The 17747-nt window shown below is 34.9% G+C and overlaps 1 protein-coding gene and 1 pseudogene across 1 annotated transcript; both read right to left on the bottom strand.

The window, feature by feature from the left end:
• Window positions 1-4368: 4368 nt before the first annotated feature.
• On the bottom strand, window positions 4369-4731 carry LOC150034549 (uncharacterized). The gene has a single exon (XM_090316778.1). The coding sequence runs from the start codon at window positions 4729-4731 to the stop codon at window positions 4369-4371; it is 363 nt and encodes a 120-aa protein (XP_090172904.1).
• Window positions 4732-5109: 378 nt separating this feature from the next.
• LOC150034548 (zinc finger BED domain-containing protein RICESLEEPER 2-like) lies at window positions 5110-16459 on the bottom strand (annotated as a pseudogene).
• Between the last annotated feature and the right edge of the window lie 1288 nt (window positions 16460-17747).

The following is a 17747-nucleotide window of genomic DNA, read 5'->3' as shown; positions in this document are numbered from 1 at the left end:
CCAGGTACTTTGGTAGTCGGTTAACCTCAGACGCATTCCACTTGCATTTGCTTGAAGAAGAATACAAAGAATTGGTATTTGAAAATGATGATGATGCTGTGAAAATTACCCTAGTATATTACACAGAGGTTGCAATGATGGGTAAAAACAAGTAAAAGAATGTTGTAGATCGTACTCTATTTGATGATGTTGAGGACATAGACTACTACAACAATCTTGATTGGGGTACAATTATTTGGCAGAGAACACTCGACTCCTTGAAGACCGTATTTAAAGACAAGGTTAGTTTATATGAGGAGAAAATTAGGGGAAACAAAAATTATGTTGTGAAGTACTCGCTTCGTGGATTTCCCCAAGCATTCCAGGTAGATGTTCCTTAACTTAACTTTATCTTTGGTTTAACATTAACATAGTTATAAATTTGAGTTGTTTGGATTTAGGTGTGGACGTATGAGATCCTTTCGTCAATAGCAAGAAACGTTGCCACTCGAAAGAGCATGGTATCCATTCTTCATATATTACCGTGGTCATGATCCCACTCGATGTCATTCAAAACACTCGAGAAAGGCATTTTTTAGTCTGAAAATGTAAGTGTTATCTATGTAGCCACAATATGTTAATTCGGTGGTTAAATGTACACTAACCATTTTACTGAGTTCCTTAATGCAGACAAAAGTCAAAGAGGGTCTTGTCATGTAGGAATCCTGAGAAGGAGTTTCGGGACGCCCCAATTGATAGACGGGCCGTAAGATAAGGACACTCCGACACCGAGAGTTCAGGGAGCTCTAGTAGTTCAAATAGTAACAGTAGTTCAAATAATAATAGTTCAGAAGGTGGGGAAGGTGAACAGCAGGGTAATTCAAAAGGTGGAGCGAGGGATGAAGAAACTGATGGGGACCAAAACATCCACTAGTGTACTTACACTCCCAGTGAGGATATGTTTCATAATGTGCTGGTGGTTGGTGACGTACGTCCTGAGTTTGAGGAGGAGTGTTCTGTCCCGGAGGATTCGGGCCACAGGGAGGGAGGCAATGTTGATCCTGGTGTATATGCGTACCTGCGGAGCATTGACAGCTCAATATCGAGTTTGGATACCCGTGTATCAAACCTAGAGACGGACGTGAGAGACATGAAAGCACAATTGTCAACTATTTTGTCTCTATTACAGTCTATGAAAGGTTCCACAATGCCGACGAGGTCTCCAACTCCATAAACAGGCCATGATGCCACTATGTCCTCTATCCGAACTATATGTAGGTTATCGACCCCACCTGTACGTAGGTCACCTATCCCACCTGTACGTAGGTCAACTACCCCACCTCTATCTAGGTCACCTATACCACCTCCACTTAAGTCACCTACACCACCTCCACTTAAGTCACTTACACCACCTCCACCTAAGTCACCTACCCCACCCCCACCTAAGTCACTGATCCCACCTCCACCTTCATATGTACAGCTTGATATCACGACCTCCTCTAATACCCTACATCTTGATTCACAGGTATGTTCATTATGTGATTCGAAAATTTCTTTCTTCATATTTGTTATTCAACATGTTTAGCATTTTGTTATATTTCTGTAGGTTATGGTCGAGAGTAGAAAAACAAGACGTAAGAGGAAGATCGTTGATAAGTACACACCTCCCGTTGAACCAAAAAAGAAAATAACAAAAGAGAAGGAAGTTAAGGTTCAACTTCCTTTGGATCGTCCAAATATTAAGTACCCTCTCCCTAGGTACCTATGATACAGTTTAAAACGACGATCCAATACTCCTTGGAGCATGAGGTTCCAGCGGCTATATTGAAGGAAATGGTGAACTGAATTGCCGATAAGAATACGAACAACGAGGTTCTAGAAAATGCAGTTCAGCCATTATCCAAAACCTTTTTCCAGGAGTTGACGGAACCAAGTTCATGGGTTGAGTGTGACATAAGTTTACGATCCTTGTTCTTTTTACCAAGTACATATAGTTATAAACCCTCTTGTAACATATATCTTGTTCTGGATGCAGTTCCTAAATATCCTTTCTGAGTTCATGAAAGATAAATTCTATAGGCGACCAGACATGTGTATGGCTCGCTTCATCATCCTGCCAATTGGAATAACGGTAACCATTTACTGCAGTTTTGAATAGGAATACGTTGGTTGACTATTATGTGTTTTAATGTTCTTTTCGTTGTGTAGAGTCATCTAAATTCTCGAGATGGGGTCTACAAACATATTAAGAATAAGTCGACCTTGGATGCTACCATAGTATGGGCGGATGAGACATTACCAGATTATGTCATGGGTAAATTTGATGTCAAGTGGTCAGATGTGGACTTCATATACACGACAACAAACATTGATCAACATTGGATGTTGATAACATTCGATCTAAATAGAGGTCGGTTGTTCGTATTTAATTCACTACCTTCTATGACATCGAAGAAGAAGCTAGAGTCTTTCCTTAAATTGTTGACTTACACCTTACCATCGCTTCTTCACTACTGTGACCTGAAACGTTCGAAGTCGAACATCGAAAAATCTCATTGAAAGATAGCTCGACCTACCTCTACGAATACACAGCACGGGTCGTTAGATTGTGGAATATTTGTTGTAAAATTCTTAGAACATTTAGTGACTGGTAGTGACCCATCTGTAATAACTCAGGATAAGATGACTGACTATAGGATGCAATTGACATGTCAATTGTGGACGAACACTCCATATTATTGACTTACATATATATTAAGTATATTATTGATGTAATTTTACTAACATGTTATTTAAATTGTTATTGTAGAACTACCATGAATATAGAAGATTCATTCATGAATAACTAACAAGTTAAATTAAACTTAGATAAGCGAGACATCTGAAGGGATTCATTAATTCCACTTATAAAAGGGATTCATTAAGCCAACAAGTTAAATTAAACTCCGCTACATGATCGCTTAGAAGAAGTAAACGATAATCATTAATAACACTTATAAAAGGGAGAGCGAGATATGCGAAAGCGAGATGGGCGAGAGCGAGACATTTTCAAAATAGTTCACGAATAGCCAAACTCTAGTAATCAAACTTATAAGTGAGATGTCTGAAGAGATTCATGAATAGACGTCTAGTAATCAAACTTATAAGCGAGACATTTTTAAGGGGTTACAAGTGATAGCGAGATTAGCGATGGTGAGAATAGCAAGAGCAAAATTCACGAGAGTGAGACATTTCCCGAATGGTTCATGAATAGCCAACAATTTAATTAACATTTGAAGAGATTTGTGAATAGACAAGTGGCACATAAAAAATTACAGTTTTGAGGATTAAAGTGGCACATAGAATGTTACAATTACATAGACAAGTGGCACATAAACAATTACAAAGATAAGTGGTACATAGACAACTACAATCGACCGACATTTGAATCATTTGTATTAGAATCAATAGGTCACCCAGTCGTCAGCGGTTCACTGCAGTTTTGCCGATTATGCCTGTAGTTCCCACACCTACCACATTTTATTTGTCTGCCTTGTTCTCTTCTTGATGGTATTCTTTGTACTCTTCGCGCGCCCGACCTGTACCACTCTTCTAAGAGATGCAATATGCTTTTCCACATATCTCGGAGGTCTCTTCCATTCAGATATGTGACTGAGTGGATTTACAAGCTTTGCATAAGCAGCCATGAGGGAGTCAACGCTATAGAATGGACTGCATAAACCATGGATGGGGATGTTTCGTTCTCTCGCAGCCACAATTGCATACGAACATGGGATACCGAGTGAGTCAAATTCCTTGCATATGAATTCCTTCGTATGGAGGTTCACAATACCGTCCAATCGATTGTCCCGCACATAGATCCTATAACAATCAATCGGCTCAACTCGATATTGTTTGCCTTTGTCACACTCAGTTGCTAATCGGTTTTCACAGTAGTCCGAGTGTAACATCATTCGAGATGCCCAATAATTTCTCCGTTCATAAAACCATGACTGGATGAGGCCTCGAACGTGTTCCAACAAGCACATTGTGGGTAGCTATCGATATTCTTTGGTCAATGAATTGAAACACTCTGCAATATTGGACGTCATGTTATCTTATCTTCGTTCTATTTGGTAAACACGCGCCCACCTTTCAAGACCAATATCCTCCAAATATTTCGATACTGCACCATTTCAAAAAGTACGTAGTTGGTCCCAGTGTGCTTTTAACTCTGACATGCGAAATGCCCTGGCTGCATCCTTGAACATCCCAACAATCGTGTTGTCCTTAAAGTTGGAAAGAATATTATTTTCTAGGTGGTAGATGCACAGTCCATGAAATGTTGTGGGAAAAATTGCACGAATGGCATTGCTAATAGATACCGCTCGATCAGACACAAACACCAAGTTAGGGGGGTTCTTCAATGGCACACTTCAAGTTTGACATAAACCACTTCCAAGCTCGATCAGTTTCATTGTCCACTATGGCATATGCTAGTATGTAAACTTGGTTGTTGCCATCCATGGAGACGCCGACCAACATGGTCCCTTTGTATTTTCCTTTCAGATGCGATCCATCAATAATTATCACCGGCCGACAACTTGAAAACCCTCTAATACAAGGTCCTAATACCATAAACATATACTTGAAATGGACATCATTTTCAAGTTCGGTTTCAAACCTTGTACCTGGATTCTCCATCTTTAATGCTTCACCATATGCATATAGAACAGTGTATGACTCTTCTGGAATACCCCCTGGCGAGAGCATAAGCGGTTTCCCTTACACGCTACACTTTATTGTAACTTATGTTTATGTCGTACTCTTTCCTCATATCCTCGACGATGTGACGGGGTTTATAAACACATTCTATGCCTGTAAACTTGTCTTTGATTAGTTCACCAACTACTGCACCCGTTGCTTGTCTATGGTCATGATTTAAAATTCCAATAGAACATGTGTGCGACCGTATATACTTCGTGATCTTAAATATGTCACACCCTGGAATTTTAACCGTACGAAGGCTCCACTTACAATTATCCTCTATACATTTAACAGTAAACAAAGACTTAATTGACTTCCTTAGCTTATATTCAAAATTATTGTTTATGCATAGAATAGACAATCTCATTTTTAAATCACTTTTACTCAAAAAAATTGACCAACTTCAACATCTATCTCGGATGAAGAGATGCCAAGCATAATCAATTCCCCTCTACGACATAAAGACATGGAATTCAATCCTCCTGATCTCTCAGTAACAGCCACTGCAGGTCCATGCACCTCTAAAGGACCACAGTCCATAGAATTTAATCCTACTGATCTCTCATTATCGACCATGAAAGGATCACGCTCTTCTGAAGAACCACAATCCATAAAATTCAAGCCTGCTGATCTCTCATTACCAGGCACATGCCTGTTACATTGAGTTTCTCTTTCCAAGTCCACTGCACGAATGCTGTCATTGTCTATTGATAATGTTGATGGATGAGTGTTCATAGACAATGGAATATCACCCTATTCTCGATTAAGTCATATAGTGCCTCGTATTGTCTGTCTACACTTATACCATTATCATTTTTATTCACATTTTTATCGTGGTATGATTTTAGTGTTACATATAGCTGAATTGTAGAAAGATCATCCTAGCAAAGAAGGAAGTCAACATCACCATCATTTCATATGTAGTATGGAGGGGCTTCAAAGTCAAGCTTATATTTAACTCTCATAACAACATCAAACTATGAGCAACTTACATTTACAATCCTGTAAACGTGAGCTTTAAGTTCTTCATACTTCAAGGTAATAGGCACAACGATTCCTGTTAGCTCACCTCCAACATACAAATTTTGGTTCTCATCCCAATGACCTTCGTATCGAATTAGTACACACTTTCGTGTCATCCTACAAAGCAAGAGAATATTTTTTATTAAGCATATAGTAATACACATGGATCTCTCTCGCTGTCGCTCCCACGCCTCTCACTCTCGTGCCTCTCGCTCTCGCGCTCTTGCTGTCACTCAAGTTCACTCTCTCACTGATGTCGCTCAAGCTCACTCTCTCGCTGTCGCTCAATGTTGCTCTCTCCACCTTTCTCTTTGTTCTTCTTTCTCACACCCTTTTCGTTATGCTATTTTACAATGTCTATACATACTAGTTTTGAGACCACGTTTCTACAAACACCAATGAGACCAAGTTCAAGAAAAGTCTATTCCGTTCTGAAAACTCTGTTTGGTTCCGAAAAACTCCGCTCTGGAAAACCTCGTACAATAAATCTCCGTTCAACAAAATGACAGTTCAAAGAAGTTTAGATTTTAAAGAATACACCATTTTGCTGTGTGTTAACGATTTTAAGTTGTAGACAGATTTCGTGAAAATTGTCAAATCAATCGTACAGTGACAAACAATCACATCACGATGGAAGATGAACAGACAGCGAAAGCGAGAGGGTTATTAGGGGCAATTTTTGTAATCTCATCCCGTGATGACGTAAGCAGAGGGTCAATTGATATTATTTTTTAAAAATGGGTCATTTGACATTTTGGACCCTAAAATTGGGTTATCCGTACAATTTTCTCATATAGATGCCCTAGTTTATTGTATTCTCTCAATACTCAACATTGTATACATCTGTATATATGTAAATCCACTGGATTTTTAGTCCAAGTAGGAGTTTGTTGAGTTGTATGTCCTAAAACTCGCAGTTTGTAATGTAAACATTTTCTATTATCAATAAAGATGTTATTTACATTTATTCAATAAAACTGTTATTGAGTAGGTAAATTGTATTTGTAAAGACTAAATCTAATAAACTAATATCCATGATTATTACATGAATACTTGGACTTTATGTGGAGATATAAAGATGGATTGAGCTCGAGTAAATAGCCAAAACGGTCTATAGTATATGAATCAGGTTGGGTACTTTATTCTGGTAATACTATTAGATACGACCCACTTTGTATCTAGTACAAACGATGTGATCCTAAATCGTTCATGTGCAGACATGTAAGTGGGGGCATCCTATGTAAAGAGTTTGTATAAGACCAGAACCAAGAAATAAGTCACTCTTACTTTATAATGTTGTTTACTGTTTAAGACTACTATTTCAAATTGATGACCTAGGTAACTCGACCTTAATCCTGAGCTAACTATGAACTCCTATTTATTCAGGATTATCCTTAAATTTTCATAGGTGAGGGTTGGCTCAACAACGCTAGCTCAATAAGCCTCCCATTTTAGGGGTAAGATTGGGTAGATAGCTGGGGACATTGGATGCAATATGGAATTCACTCCTACCCATCTCTAGGGATAAAAGAGAGGTCGTACGTACTGATTTCAGGTCTTGAACAAGGAGCCCCACCCTCTCATTGGCTCGAGAGGAATTCTATTTAGTGACTGGATCACAAACCTATTGTTCATTAGAGGATCAATGGAACTTAAGGAACAAGGTGTAATTTTAAGGGTAAAATAACATTAGACCCAGTAATTATTACGAACAACCAATGAATGGTCGACTTACTGATAATGGTTGAATCAAGTAGACAGAAATATATCTATAGTGAAGAGAGGTGCAACCATCAAGCTATAGTGGTATGTCTCGGTGGTAAACAGATATTGATTAATTTGGATTAAAGAGTTTAACTAATTAATCTCAAATCATTGGAGCTCATGATTTGTAGGTCCATAAGGTCCATTTCTCTACTAGTTCGTAAAAGATTAAACCTTGGATTAGAAAATTGAGCAAATTTGAAGTGTTCAAATTCGAAATTAGGGTTTGCAGTTTGAAATGTTCAAATTCAGTTATTAGGGTTTGGATAATTATATTTGATATAATTAACATTTAATTTTGTTGAAATTAAACATAATTGGAGAGGATGCATTCTGAATTATTTGAAAATTCTGAAGTTTTTTTAAACTCTCTCAAACCCTCTTCAATCCCTTATCCAATCCATCTCAATTTAGAGTTTCCACCACTCAATCCAAGGCTAAGAATAGTAGAGAAGCTCCTCTTAGTGTTCTACTAAAGATTTGAAGGTCAAATTCGTGGAGTTTAGCAAGGATCAAAAGGGAATCTACAAAGGTATACATTCTAGAAACCCTTGTTTTAAAAAAAAAAAAAAAAAACTATTTTTTAGCATGCTTTATACTCAAATAAGTGCAATTAGAGTATTTAATAATTCTGTTGGCTTCCGCTTTATGCATCTGTACTCTATCACTTCAAACTCTTGATTATGAAGTTCAAGATTGATTGAGTCTGAATTTAACCAATTCTGAGTGCATACAAGAGCCTCCACCATTCTTTGAGCCAATGAACAATGATTTGAATTAACCACTCGTCCTTCTGTACTAAAAGCATACTCAGATGCTACAGTAGATATTGAAATCGTCAAAATATCTCTACTAATATGACTAAGAACCACAAACCGATGCCCATTTTGCTTCTACCAATGAAGGATGTCAAAACTACTATCATCATTACTATTTTAAGAGAATCCAACAAGTATACATCAATCCCTGACTCCCTATCAAAAGTTGTGGTCTCGGTAGTTCGAAACACATTTGTGTAGCCATAATCTGAATCCACTCTCACTTCCATTTCATCTTCCACATCCATACGCATAATTGTTTCTAAAATATTTGGAAAACTACAACCACGAATATGAGGATCATTAGTGGATTCACAATCACTAAAGCTTGTATAAACACTAGCACTAATAATGGTTACCGCTATCAAGTTCATTGTTGTACTCATGAAAACTCCGTCCTAAAACATTCTCCACCTTCCTAGTATTTGTCTTAGCAATTTATGGCCCGTAAAGGTCATTCCAACAATATGTTAAGCACTTCATCTTATAATGAGGATTGAACACCACAACAATACATAAGAGCACATTGCTTTTCTTCTCATCATTCCCCCAATACTTGTCAAATTTAGCCTTCATATTATTATCCATAGTAGAAAGCATTTTAATTCCACTACTGACGTTTAATTGTATGCAATTATGAATTCTACATATCTCATGGTAAGCCAAATTTGAAGTTGTAAATAAAGATCCTGAAAGTTTCAATGTGACATTATAAAAAAAAACTTTCTAAAATCTAAGCAACATCCTAGCATTTGCCCGATCATTCTTGGCGAATCATTTCTATAAGAATCATCATCATCCTCTAACCTAACAAAAGCTCTTGCAAACTTTGTAGCTGCCTCAAACATCAAATATATGTAGTTCCATCTATTGGGAACAATAAGACACACAACACTATTGCAAGATTTTCTTTCATTTTCAGCATACTTTTTAAACTTCATCATACGTGCAGGAGAATATCTTACATACCTAACAACATTTCAAATTCTACCTATGCTTTCATTATGTTCTTTCAAAGCATCACATTAAATAATATTTAATATGTGTGCAGAACATCCAACATGCAAATATTCACCATTATATATCAACCCCTTACTGAATGTCCTAATCATATAAGCAATAGCAATATCATTTGAACTAGCATTATCGATAGTTAAAGTCATGATCTTCTCAATGCCCCAATCTTTCAAAATCTTTTCAATATTCCTCCCAATGGTGTCCCCTCTTTGGTTATCGATAACACTGAAGCTAAGAATTCTTTTATGTAATTTTTTGTCACAATCAATAAAATGCGCAATCAATACCATATAGTTTACATACTGTCTTGAAGTCCAACAATCAGTAGTGAGACAAACTTTATATTTCATTTTAGGAAATATGTCCTTCAATTTTTGTTTTTCATTAACATACATCTTCAGAATATCCCTCGCCATGGTAAATCGTGATGAAACAACAAACTTAGAATCTTAGGAACATGTTAATGTACTAACAAAATTCTTAAAACCCTTACTTTCAACAAACTTGAAAGGCAATCCCTCTAGAATTAACAATTTAGCCAAAGTTTCTCGACAACTTTGTAAATTAAATTCCTCGCATACAAGTTGTGAATGACCATCCCCAACCCCTTCTTATTTTAGTTTTAAAGCTAAAGTCTTTTGAATTGGATCTCTCTTACTTTGGTAAAGGTATTTTTTTTACAATTATCTAAATGATTTTTCATCGTCCCAGTACCATTTCGCTTTGAATGACATAATAAGTAGCTCCACAATATTTACAACTAGTATAAGGGTCATTAGGATCACCTTTCAACCACTTAAAATGTTCCAAACTATGAATTTTTTCACATCCTTGCGCTTTTTTGTTGGTTTCTCAATGATTTCTCCTTGATGTTCATCAACGTTAACAATAGTCTCATCTATCTTCTTCGTTGTATTAATAGCTTTTTCTTTTCCACTTTCATATTTATCCTATAAATAAATCATAATAAAACTTTTACTTACAAAAAACTTCAAGTTCGAAACATTTGAAAGTGTAAAGAATGAGAATGGTAAACAAAAACTTGAACTTCAAAACAACGAAAATTTGAAAATATATGAAAAACTTTATAAAAAAATGAATATTCAAACCTAAAAAGTTTGGAACTTCTAAAAAATGCAACGGAAGATAAACCATAACTTGAACTCCAAAATAAAACTGAAAATATATGAAAAACTTATAAAGGAATCGAATCTTTAAACTTAAATTTGGAACTTTTAAAAAATGCAAAGAAGGATAAATTAAAACTTGAACCTTCAAAACAAAACTGAAAAATATATGAAAAACTTATAAAAAAAATCGAAACTTTAAACTTAAAAAGTTCGAAACTTTTAAAAAAAACTGAAAAATATATGAAAAATTTATAAAAAAAAAAATCGAAACTTTAAACTTGAAAAGTTCGAAACTTTTAAAAAAATGTAAAGAAGGATAAATCAAAACTTGAACTTCAAAATAAAACTGAAAAATATACGAACAACACACAAAAATTGAATCTTTAAACTTGAACTTTCTTTACACTTTCAAATGTTTCGAAATTAAAGTTTTTTGATTAATAAAAAAGTTTTATTACACTTTCAAATGATCAAACTCATAAAAAAGTTTTAAGTGTAAATAAAAATAAATTAAAAGCTCCAAACTTTTTAAGTTTGATTCCTTGTTTTGAAGTTCAGAACTTTTAAAAAGTGCAATAAAAAATAAATCAAAACTTGAAAAAATACGAAAAATTTATTAAAAAAAAAAAGAAAAAAAAATCTTTAAACTTAAAAAGTTTGGAGCTTTAAAAAAATGCAAAGAATGATAAATCAATACTTGTACTTCATGGCAAAACTGAAAAATATGAAGAGAGTAAGAAAAAAAAATGAAGCTTTTAAGTTTGAAAGATGGAAAAACTTAAAAAAAAAAAAAAAAAAGTTGTGGAAGGAAAAAAAAAAAGCTTATTGAGGAAGGAGAGGAGGAAGCCGCGCGAAGGAACAACAGAGGATGGAGGAGTCGCATGATTTGCTGAGGATAGAAGAGCTATGTGACTACACTCTACAGAGGAAGACGAAAAAGGAAGAAGAAATCTTAAGTTCGGTCGTTTGGGTTTGGCTGTCATGTCGTCTGCCGATTTGTCGTTTTCGTGAGGTGTAAGTAGTGGAGTTGGGGCTTGGGGAAGGCAAAACGGTGTCCATGCTCAGCCCTAAGTGTGACAAGTAGAATCAAAATGAGAAGGTAAAGATAAAAGGTGTCTTTTAACACTAATAATTGCTTAGGTGAGAGATGTCCCATGCATTGGTGCCAAGTAGTTGGTGAAACCATTGCATTGGCAGCAACAATAGAAACTAGGAAATAAGTATAATGCAGTCGAGAGAGAGAGTAATTTCCAAAGAAGTTCAAAGTTGATTTTATATTAAGGAAGGCACCCCTTTAAACAGGCAAGGGGCTGGAAAACATCTAAATTACAAGCTAAAACTAAACTAACTAACTGAACATCTAACTGAACATCTAAATTAAAGATTACAACCAATTAAAGACAAGCTACAAATCAAAGGACAATGTCCACCGAGAAAAAAACTAAACACAAGAACCTTAAAGAAAATACAAGGCTGCTAAGAACTATACAGGAACATAAAAGATTTCAAAGGCAAAAGATGCCCACATCAAAGTATCTTCGGTCAGCAGATAAAGCTCATTTAGACATCTAGCCCTACCAATCATGTAGCTCTAGTTATTACTAGTTGAAAGATTTCATTCTCATCTTAAATTTGGTATTGGTTTTCTCCATATCTCAATGGAATTCAGGCACATTTTCTCCATTGGAATTACCTATTAGCAGTGACTACAGTGACTACAGTACTGATCAATTAATAAGAAGAAAGTAGAAACAAGAGAGACCTTGATATGATTCAACGTAAAAGCAGATGGTACTACTAACTTCAAAACAAACAGATGTTTCGACGTAAAAGTAGTTTAGAGGCCTCAGTATTCAAACAGATGTTTCAGCTTAAAAGTATTGCAGAAAAATAAAGAAAATGAGAAAACACCATCCTCAATTTTCATACAAAATGTAAAAGCAGTCAGCCTCAAATTATTATCCTAAACATGATTGAGCATCCTCCTCAAACGTTAATCGAAGCCCGATACATCATATAAGCGTAAACATCAGCATGTTTTACCTGTCGGAGGTTGAGGAGTTTACTCAGAAACCATCTATGCTTCCGTCTTCTATACAGCGGCCAATATTCAACTCCAAGTACCTTCGCAGCAAGTCGTTTCAGTGAAATATCTTCCTCAACTTCAGCCATGTCAGACAATTCGATCCAGTTTTCTATCTTCAAACGCTCGGGAGTTTGCCAATCTGTTGCCTCATCCTGAGTCCCACAAAAATGTTGGACTCCGCCTCTAAAAATTGCTTCTAGTTTCCAAGAATTCCAAGTCAAAGTTGGATGATCAAAATTTGATCATCCACACACAGTTGAATAGTTACTGTCTCATCATTGTTGGATTCGGTATGGAATCCCACTATCAGTGGCTTCTCAGTTCCATCGTTCTTCCATTGCTTGTCCACCGCGCAGCTCTCGATCACCGACTCCACATTAGTCATAAGTACCATTATCTTCCTGTCATTGAATTCAACATTGAAATATTGAATAGCTTCCAGATCAGCAGGATTGATTTATTGTTCAGTCCGAACTTGGAAATGGAAATCCCCATGAAGAAACTGGGACTAGCATGTTGCACATATCAGGAAACTTACGAGCTTATTTGTTTTTTTTTTTTTTTTTTTTTGGGGTTACATAGAAGGCCTAAAAAAGGTCCCATATTTCATTAATGTCTTAAAATTTGAATTTTTTCAAATATGACTTTTAGTGTTAATTTTGGTCAATTGTAACTTTTTTCCATTTATTTATATCAATTTTTTATATATTTTTTTTCTAAAATTACCGAGAAAAAATGTATTTATTATGGAGAGATAAAATGAATTTAATATATATATTTTTTCCATTTTCAATTAAAGAGAGAATGCATTTATTATAATTTTTTTTTTCATTTTTCAATTAGAGATAAAATGTATTATTTTATTTTCCATTTCAAAGCTTCTTTGATTTTTAATATTTTGTGATATATACCCTTGTTTGGTTTTTAATACTATGTGATATATACTCAAGTTTGTTTTGAGTATTATTTTTTTTTATGTAATATATTCCATTGTTTATTTGGTATCACTTATGATGATTTCCCCATATTCTGATATGTATATCAATATACCTTGAAACATTGTCAATATAGCTTAGAACATATACAAATAAATTGATACAACTCTCATTTATATCAAATAAACGAATACATGTATCACAATTATATGAATACATATAAATTGACCCAAATCATATGAATTTACAATATACAGTCGAATGTAACATACTAATTATTTAAACAATAGTATATATTTAAGCAAGAGTGGTAGATGCTACTATAGCCGCAATAAATCCGTATATATTTCAATTTGAAACTGAAAACAAAATGTACATTCGGATATATGTAGATTATTTTAAACAAATTCAGATATATGTGGATTATTTGAAATAAATCCAGATATATATGGTTTATTCATATTTGAAATAAACCAGATCTGTCAAGCCTTTACTTCAGTTTTCTCTTTTTTTTATCCTATGTCAAAGTTTAACCTTCATAAGGGGTATTTCGGTATTTTACATCATATTTGGCTCTTTCAAGTCCAAATTCTCATTTCCTAAAAAATAAGTAAATATAGCAACAAAGAGCTCATTTATGCAACAAAACCAACTAAATTATAAGCCTAAGAAAGCATTTCTTCAAGTACTTCTCAATAGGGAGCACCGACAAGTTGCAAAGGTGGGGTGTTGTGGTGGGAGAAGGAGAAGAATAAGAGAAAAATACGAATTAGGGCGAAGAAGAGAAGAAATTAATTAGAAAACAAAGGATATTAGCATTTTAAAATAAAAATATACAATCAAAGGTACATCTTCTTCGAAGGTTTGTTACCTTTGATAAAAAGCTTTTCAAGGGATTATAATAACCTTCGAAAAAAAGGCATATTTTTTAAAGGTTTTTTTTAAAAAAAAAAAAAAAAAAAAAAACTTTTGATTAAAAAAAAACATATTTATCCAAGGTTTTTAATAATATTCCATAAAAAAATATATATTTATCAAAGGTTTTAATGTCCTTTGTTAAATGCATGTATTTTTCAAAGATTTTTAATAATCTTTGATAAAAGATAATATATTTCTCAAAGATTTCGAATGTTGTTTGATAAATGTACACTTTTCTTTAAAGGTATTTAATAATCTTTGATAAAAGTTCGATATTTTTCAAAGATTTTCTCAAAGCTTTTGATAGAGGATAATTATTTTTCAAAAGTTTTTAATCTTCTTTGATGACTGTATATCTTTTTCAAAAGTTCTTATTAACTTTCACCAAAAAGTAGATATTTTTCTAAGGTTTTTTAAAAACCTTCAATAAACATATAACTTTTTTCAAAGGTTTTTATAATCTTCAATTAAAAAGCCCCAAGGAAGGAAGTGGCAGCCCCACCTCCCTCTCTTACTTGACAATTATAGGTGGCAGACCCACTTTTCGTTGGTTCATTTAAATCTTAACTTTTTTATTACGAGTATATGTATTAAGACACTTAGCTGTTACTGTTATTGTGAAGTTGGATTGCATAATTGTTATTGAACTTGATTTGAAGCTAAGATATCCTTAGAACTACTAGACAAAAGTTCAATAACCTCCAAACAATTTGACTCCACAATAACATGATGAATATTGAGAGAGATAATGATAAGAAGACCTTCACAAATTGTCATGACTTCAAGGACCATGACTTCGTTGCATTTTTTGATAAACTTGAGACCAACAAGACGAAGTCAATCCAGGTGGTCCCAAAGCACCCAACCTAAGCCGTAAAAACATTGATTGGGGCTCCAAATAGTATTAGTGTTCAACTTTCATTGGTTTCTCAACGATGGATACTAGCCAATTGGGTAAAGAAGAGAATGAATTAAATAGTTCCCTACAACATTACTAGCAGATGCCACATAAAGAGATTGTTTTTCATGGATACATCTTGGAAGTAGATTTTTTTTCATCATTTTGTAGTTTTAAGGAGTAAATGAGTAATCTTGGAAGTAGATTTTAGAAACGTGCGAGGTTAACAAAAGCTTAATCTAGTATAAAGAAAAGACACACCAAAAACGAGTTAACTTCACAACTTTCTATACAAAACCAATCCAAAGCCAATTATCAAGAGTTCATACTTTACTTATATATAAACAATGAATGGCAATATTGACTAAGAACGTTTGATAAACAAACACAAATATCAAACATAGACTTGACTTCATAACTTCAGACTATAAAATAAACACGTAAACCAATTAAATAACAAAAATGTCAATATGTCTATCTTAAAGAAAGTAACATTTTCAACACGAGAATGAAACAAAGAATTGTCCTTGGTTTTGTTTGTTTCTCAACATCAAAGGCATCCACCATATTATGCACATGGTCCATTCCATTCAACGATAAACCCAACTAGCTTCTCCAAATTGGAATTTTCATTTACTTCTCACATCCATATCCTTTTCAACTAGTTATACCAATCTCTACCCCCTCCATTAAATACAATAATAGACATGAGAGTACATAAAAGTATATTACTATTGGAAATAAGGTACTTTGTTGATAGTTTATAGCCTCAAGGGTATTTTAGTATTTTATTTTACCTGATTTATTTTATTTTCTATTTTAGGGCTTTCTAGAGCCTATAAATATGACTTCTATTGTAAATTTCATTGTGTGTTAAAAATAATAAAAGAGACTCTATCGTGGTTTTTTCTCCATGTTCTAGGGTTTTCCACGTAAACCTAGTGTTCTCTATTTTCTATCTTTTAACATGGTATCAGAGTGTGGTGACAAAATCCTAGCTGAATCTTAGTTCTGCACCAGTCCCGCTACTGTTGATTCTAACCACTGTCGTCACCATCGCCATTGCTGCTGATTCTGCCACCGTCGATACCTTCGTTGTTACTGCTGTCCAAGTCGTGGTTAATTGGTACCTTCTGTCCTTGCATATTCGTCCAACTCTAGTGCCGCCACAACCCTTTTATTGAAACCCTAGCATCGTCGTCCTTTTTTAGAATGCCGTCAGCATTCCTTGCTTGTTATCGAGAGCTTTCGTTGCCTATCCCTCCAACCTCACTGCCAATAGTCGAAACCTACACCTTGAAGCCGAGATTGGTGAGTCGTTCGCCTACCACATAGGTAAATCCCCTACTGAGGGCAACGCTGGGAATTCCCAACTCATTTCCCTTTCAGCCGCAAGCAATAAGAACCTATTTGCAGTCATCGAGCCTTCCTCATCATAAGCCGCCTAGTTATGAACACCAAGTTTCGATTGGTTTATCTTTGGTAATGGTTCGACGAAAGTTGGCTAATCTTCAGGCAAGTTTTTAACAACAAATCATTGCTTTTGAGGAAGCCCTAAGTGCTTCCACAAACTTAAATTCTAGTACAATGAATTCTGATCTTACTTCTGGTCTACTGATGTATCCAGAAAATCCAGTAATCTCTTTTCCTGCTTTAACTACTACCAAATATTTGTCTGAATCTATGAAAAATTTCATAGGGTTAATTATAGAAGAAAAGTTGAATGTTCAGAATTATTTCTTCTAGTCTCGGTCCATTAAAATGACTCCTAAGGGGCGTCACAAGTTTGGGTATCTAACTGGTGAGATACTAAGACCTAGGCTAGGGGATCCTCAGGAATGCATTTGGAAAGGAGAAAACTCAATGCTTCAATCACTGCTGCTTAATAATATGGAATCTTAGATAGGGAAACCGTTGTTGTATGTTGCGATTGCTTGAGATATCTGGGATGCAGTTCATAAATTATATTCTAAGAGGAAAAATGTGTCTCATCTTTACACTCTACGTAAACAGGCTCACAAGTGCAAATGCAATCTGGCAGGAGATGGACCTGTATCGTGAAATTGTCTAAGATTTCCCTTGTAGAGGTGTTCAATATTCCAAGATTAAGAAAGTTGATCGTGTTTATGATTTCCTAGCTGGTTTGAACTCCAAATTTGATACGGTGCGAAACCATATACTGGAACAAATGCCTATACCTTCTCTTATGGAAGTGTGTTCTGAGGTTCATCTAGAAGAAGACAGAGCCAGTGCTATGAACATCATGTTTGTATCTGCTATCGATTCTACTATTTTCAGCACGAAATTATCTGGTTTTGATAGTACAAGCAAAATGGGAAACAGACCCCGGTGTATGAACATTGCAAGAAATCTTAGCATACAAAAGATCAGTGCTGGAAGTTACATGGTAGACTACCGAATGGCAGAAGACGT

Source organism: Benincasa hispida, chromosome 8 (assembly GCF_027475165.1).
Source record: "Benincasa hispida cultivar pf3 chromosome 8, pf3_genome.v1.1, whole genome shotgun sequence".
NCBI lineage: Eukaryota > Viridiplantae > Streptophyta > Magnoliopsida > Cucurbitales > Cucurbitaceae > Benincasa > Benincasa hispida.
This window is presented reverse-complemented; position numbering and strand designations above follow the sequence as displayed.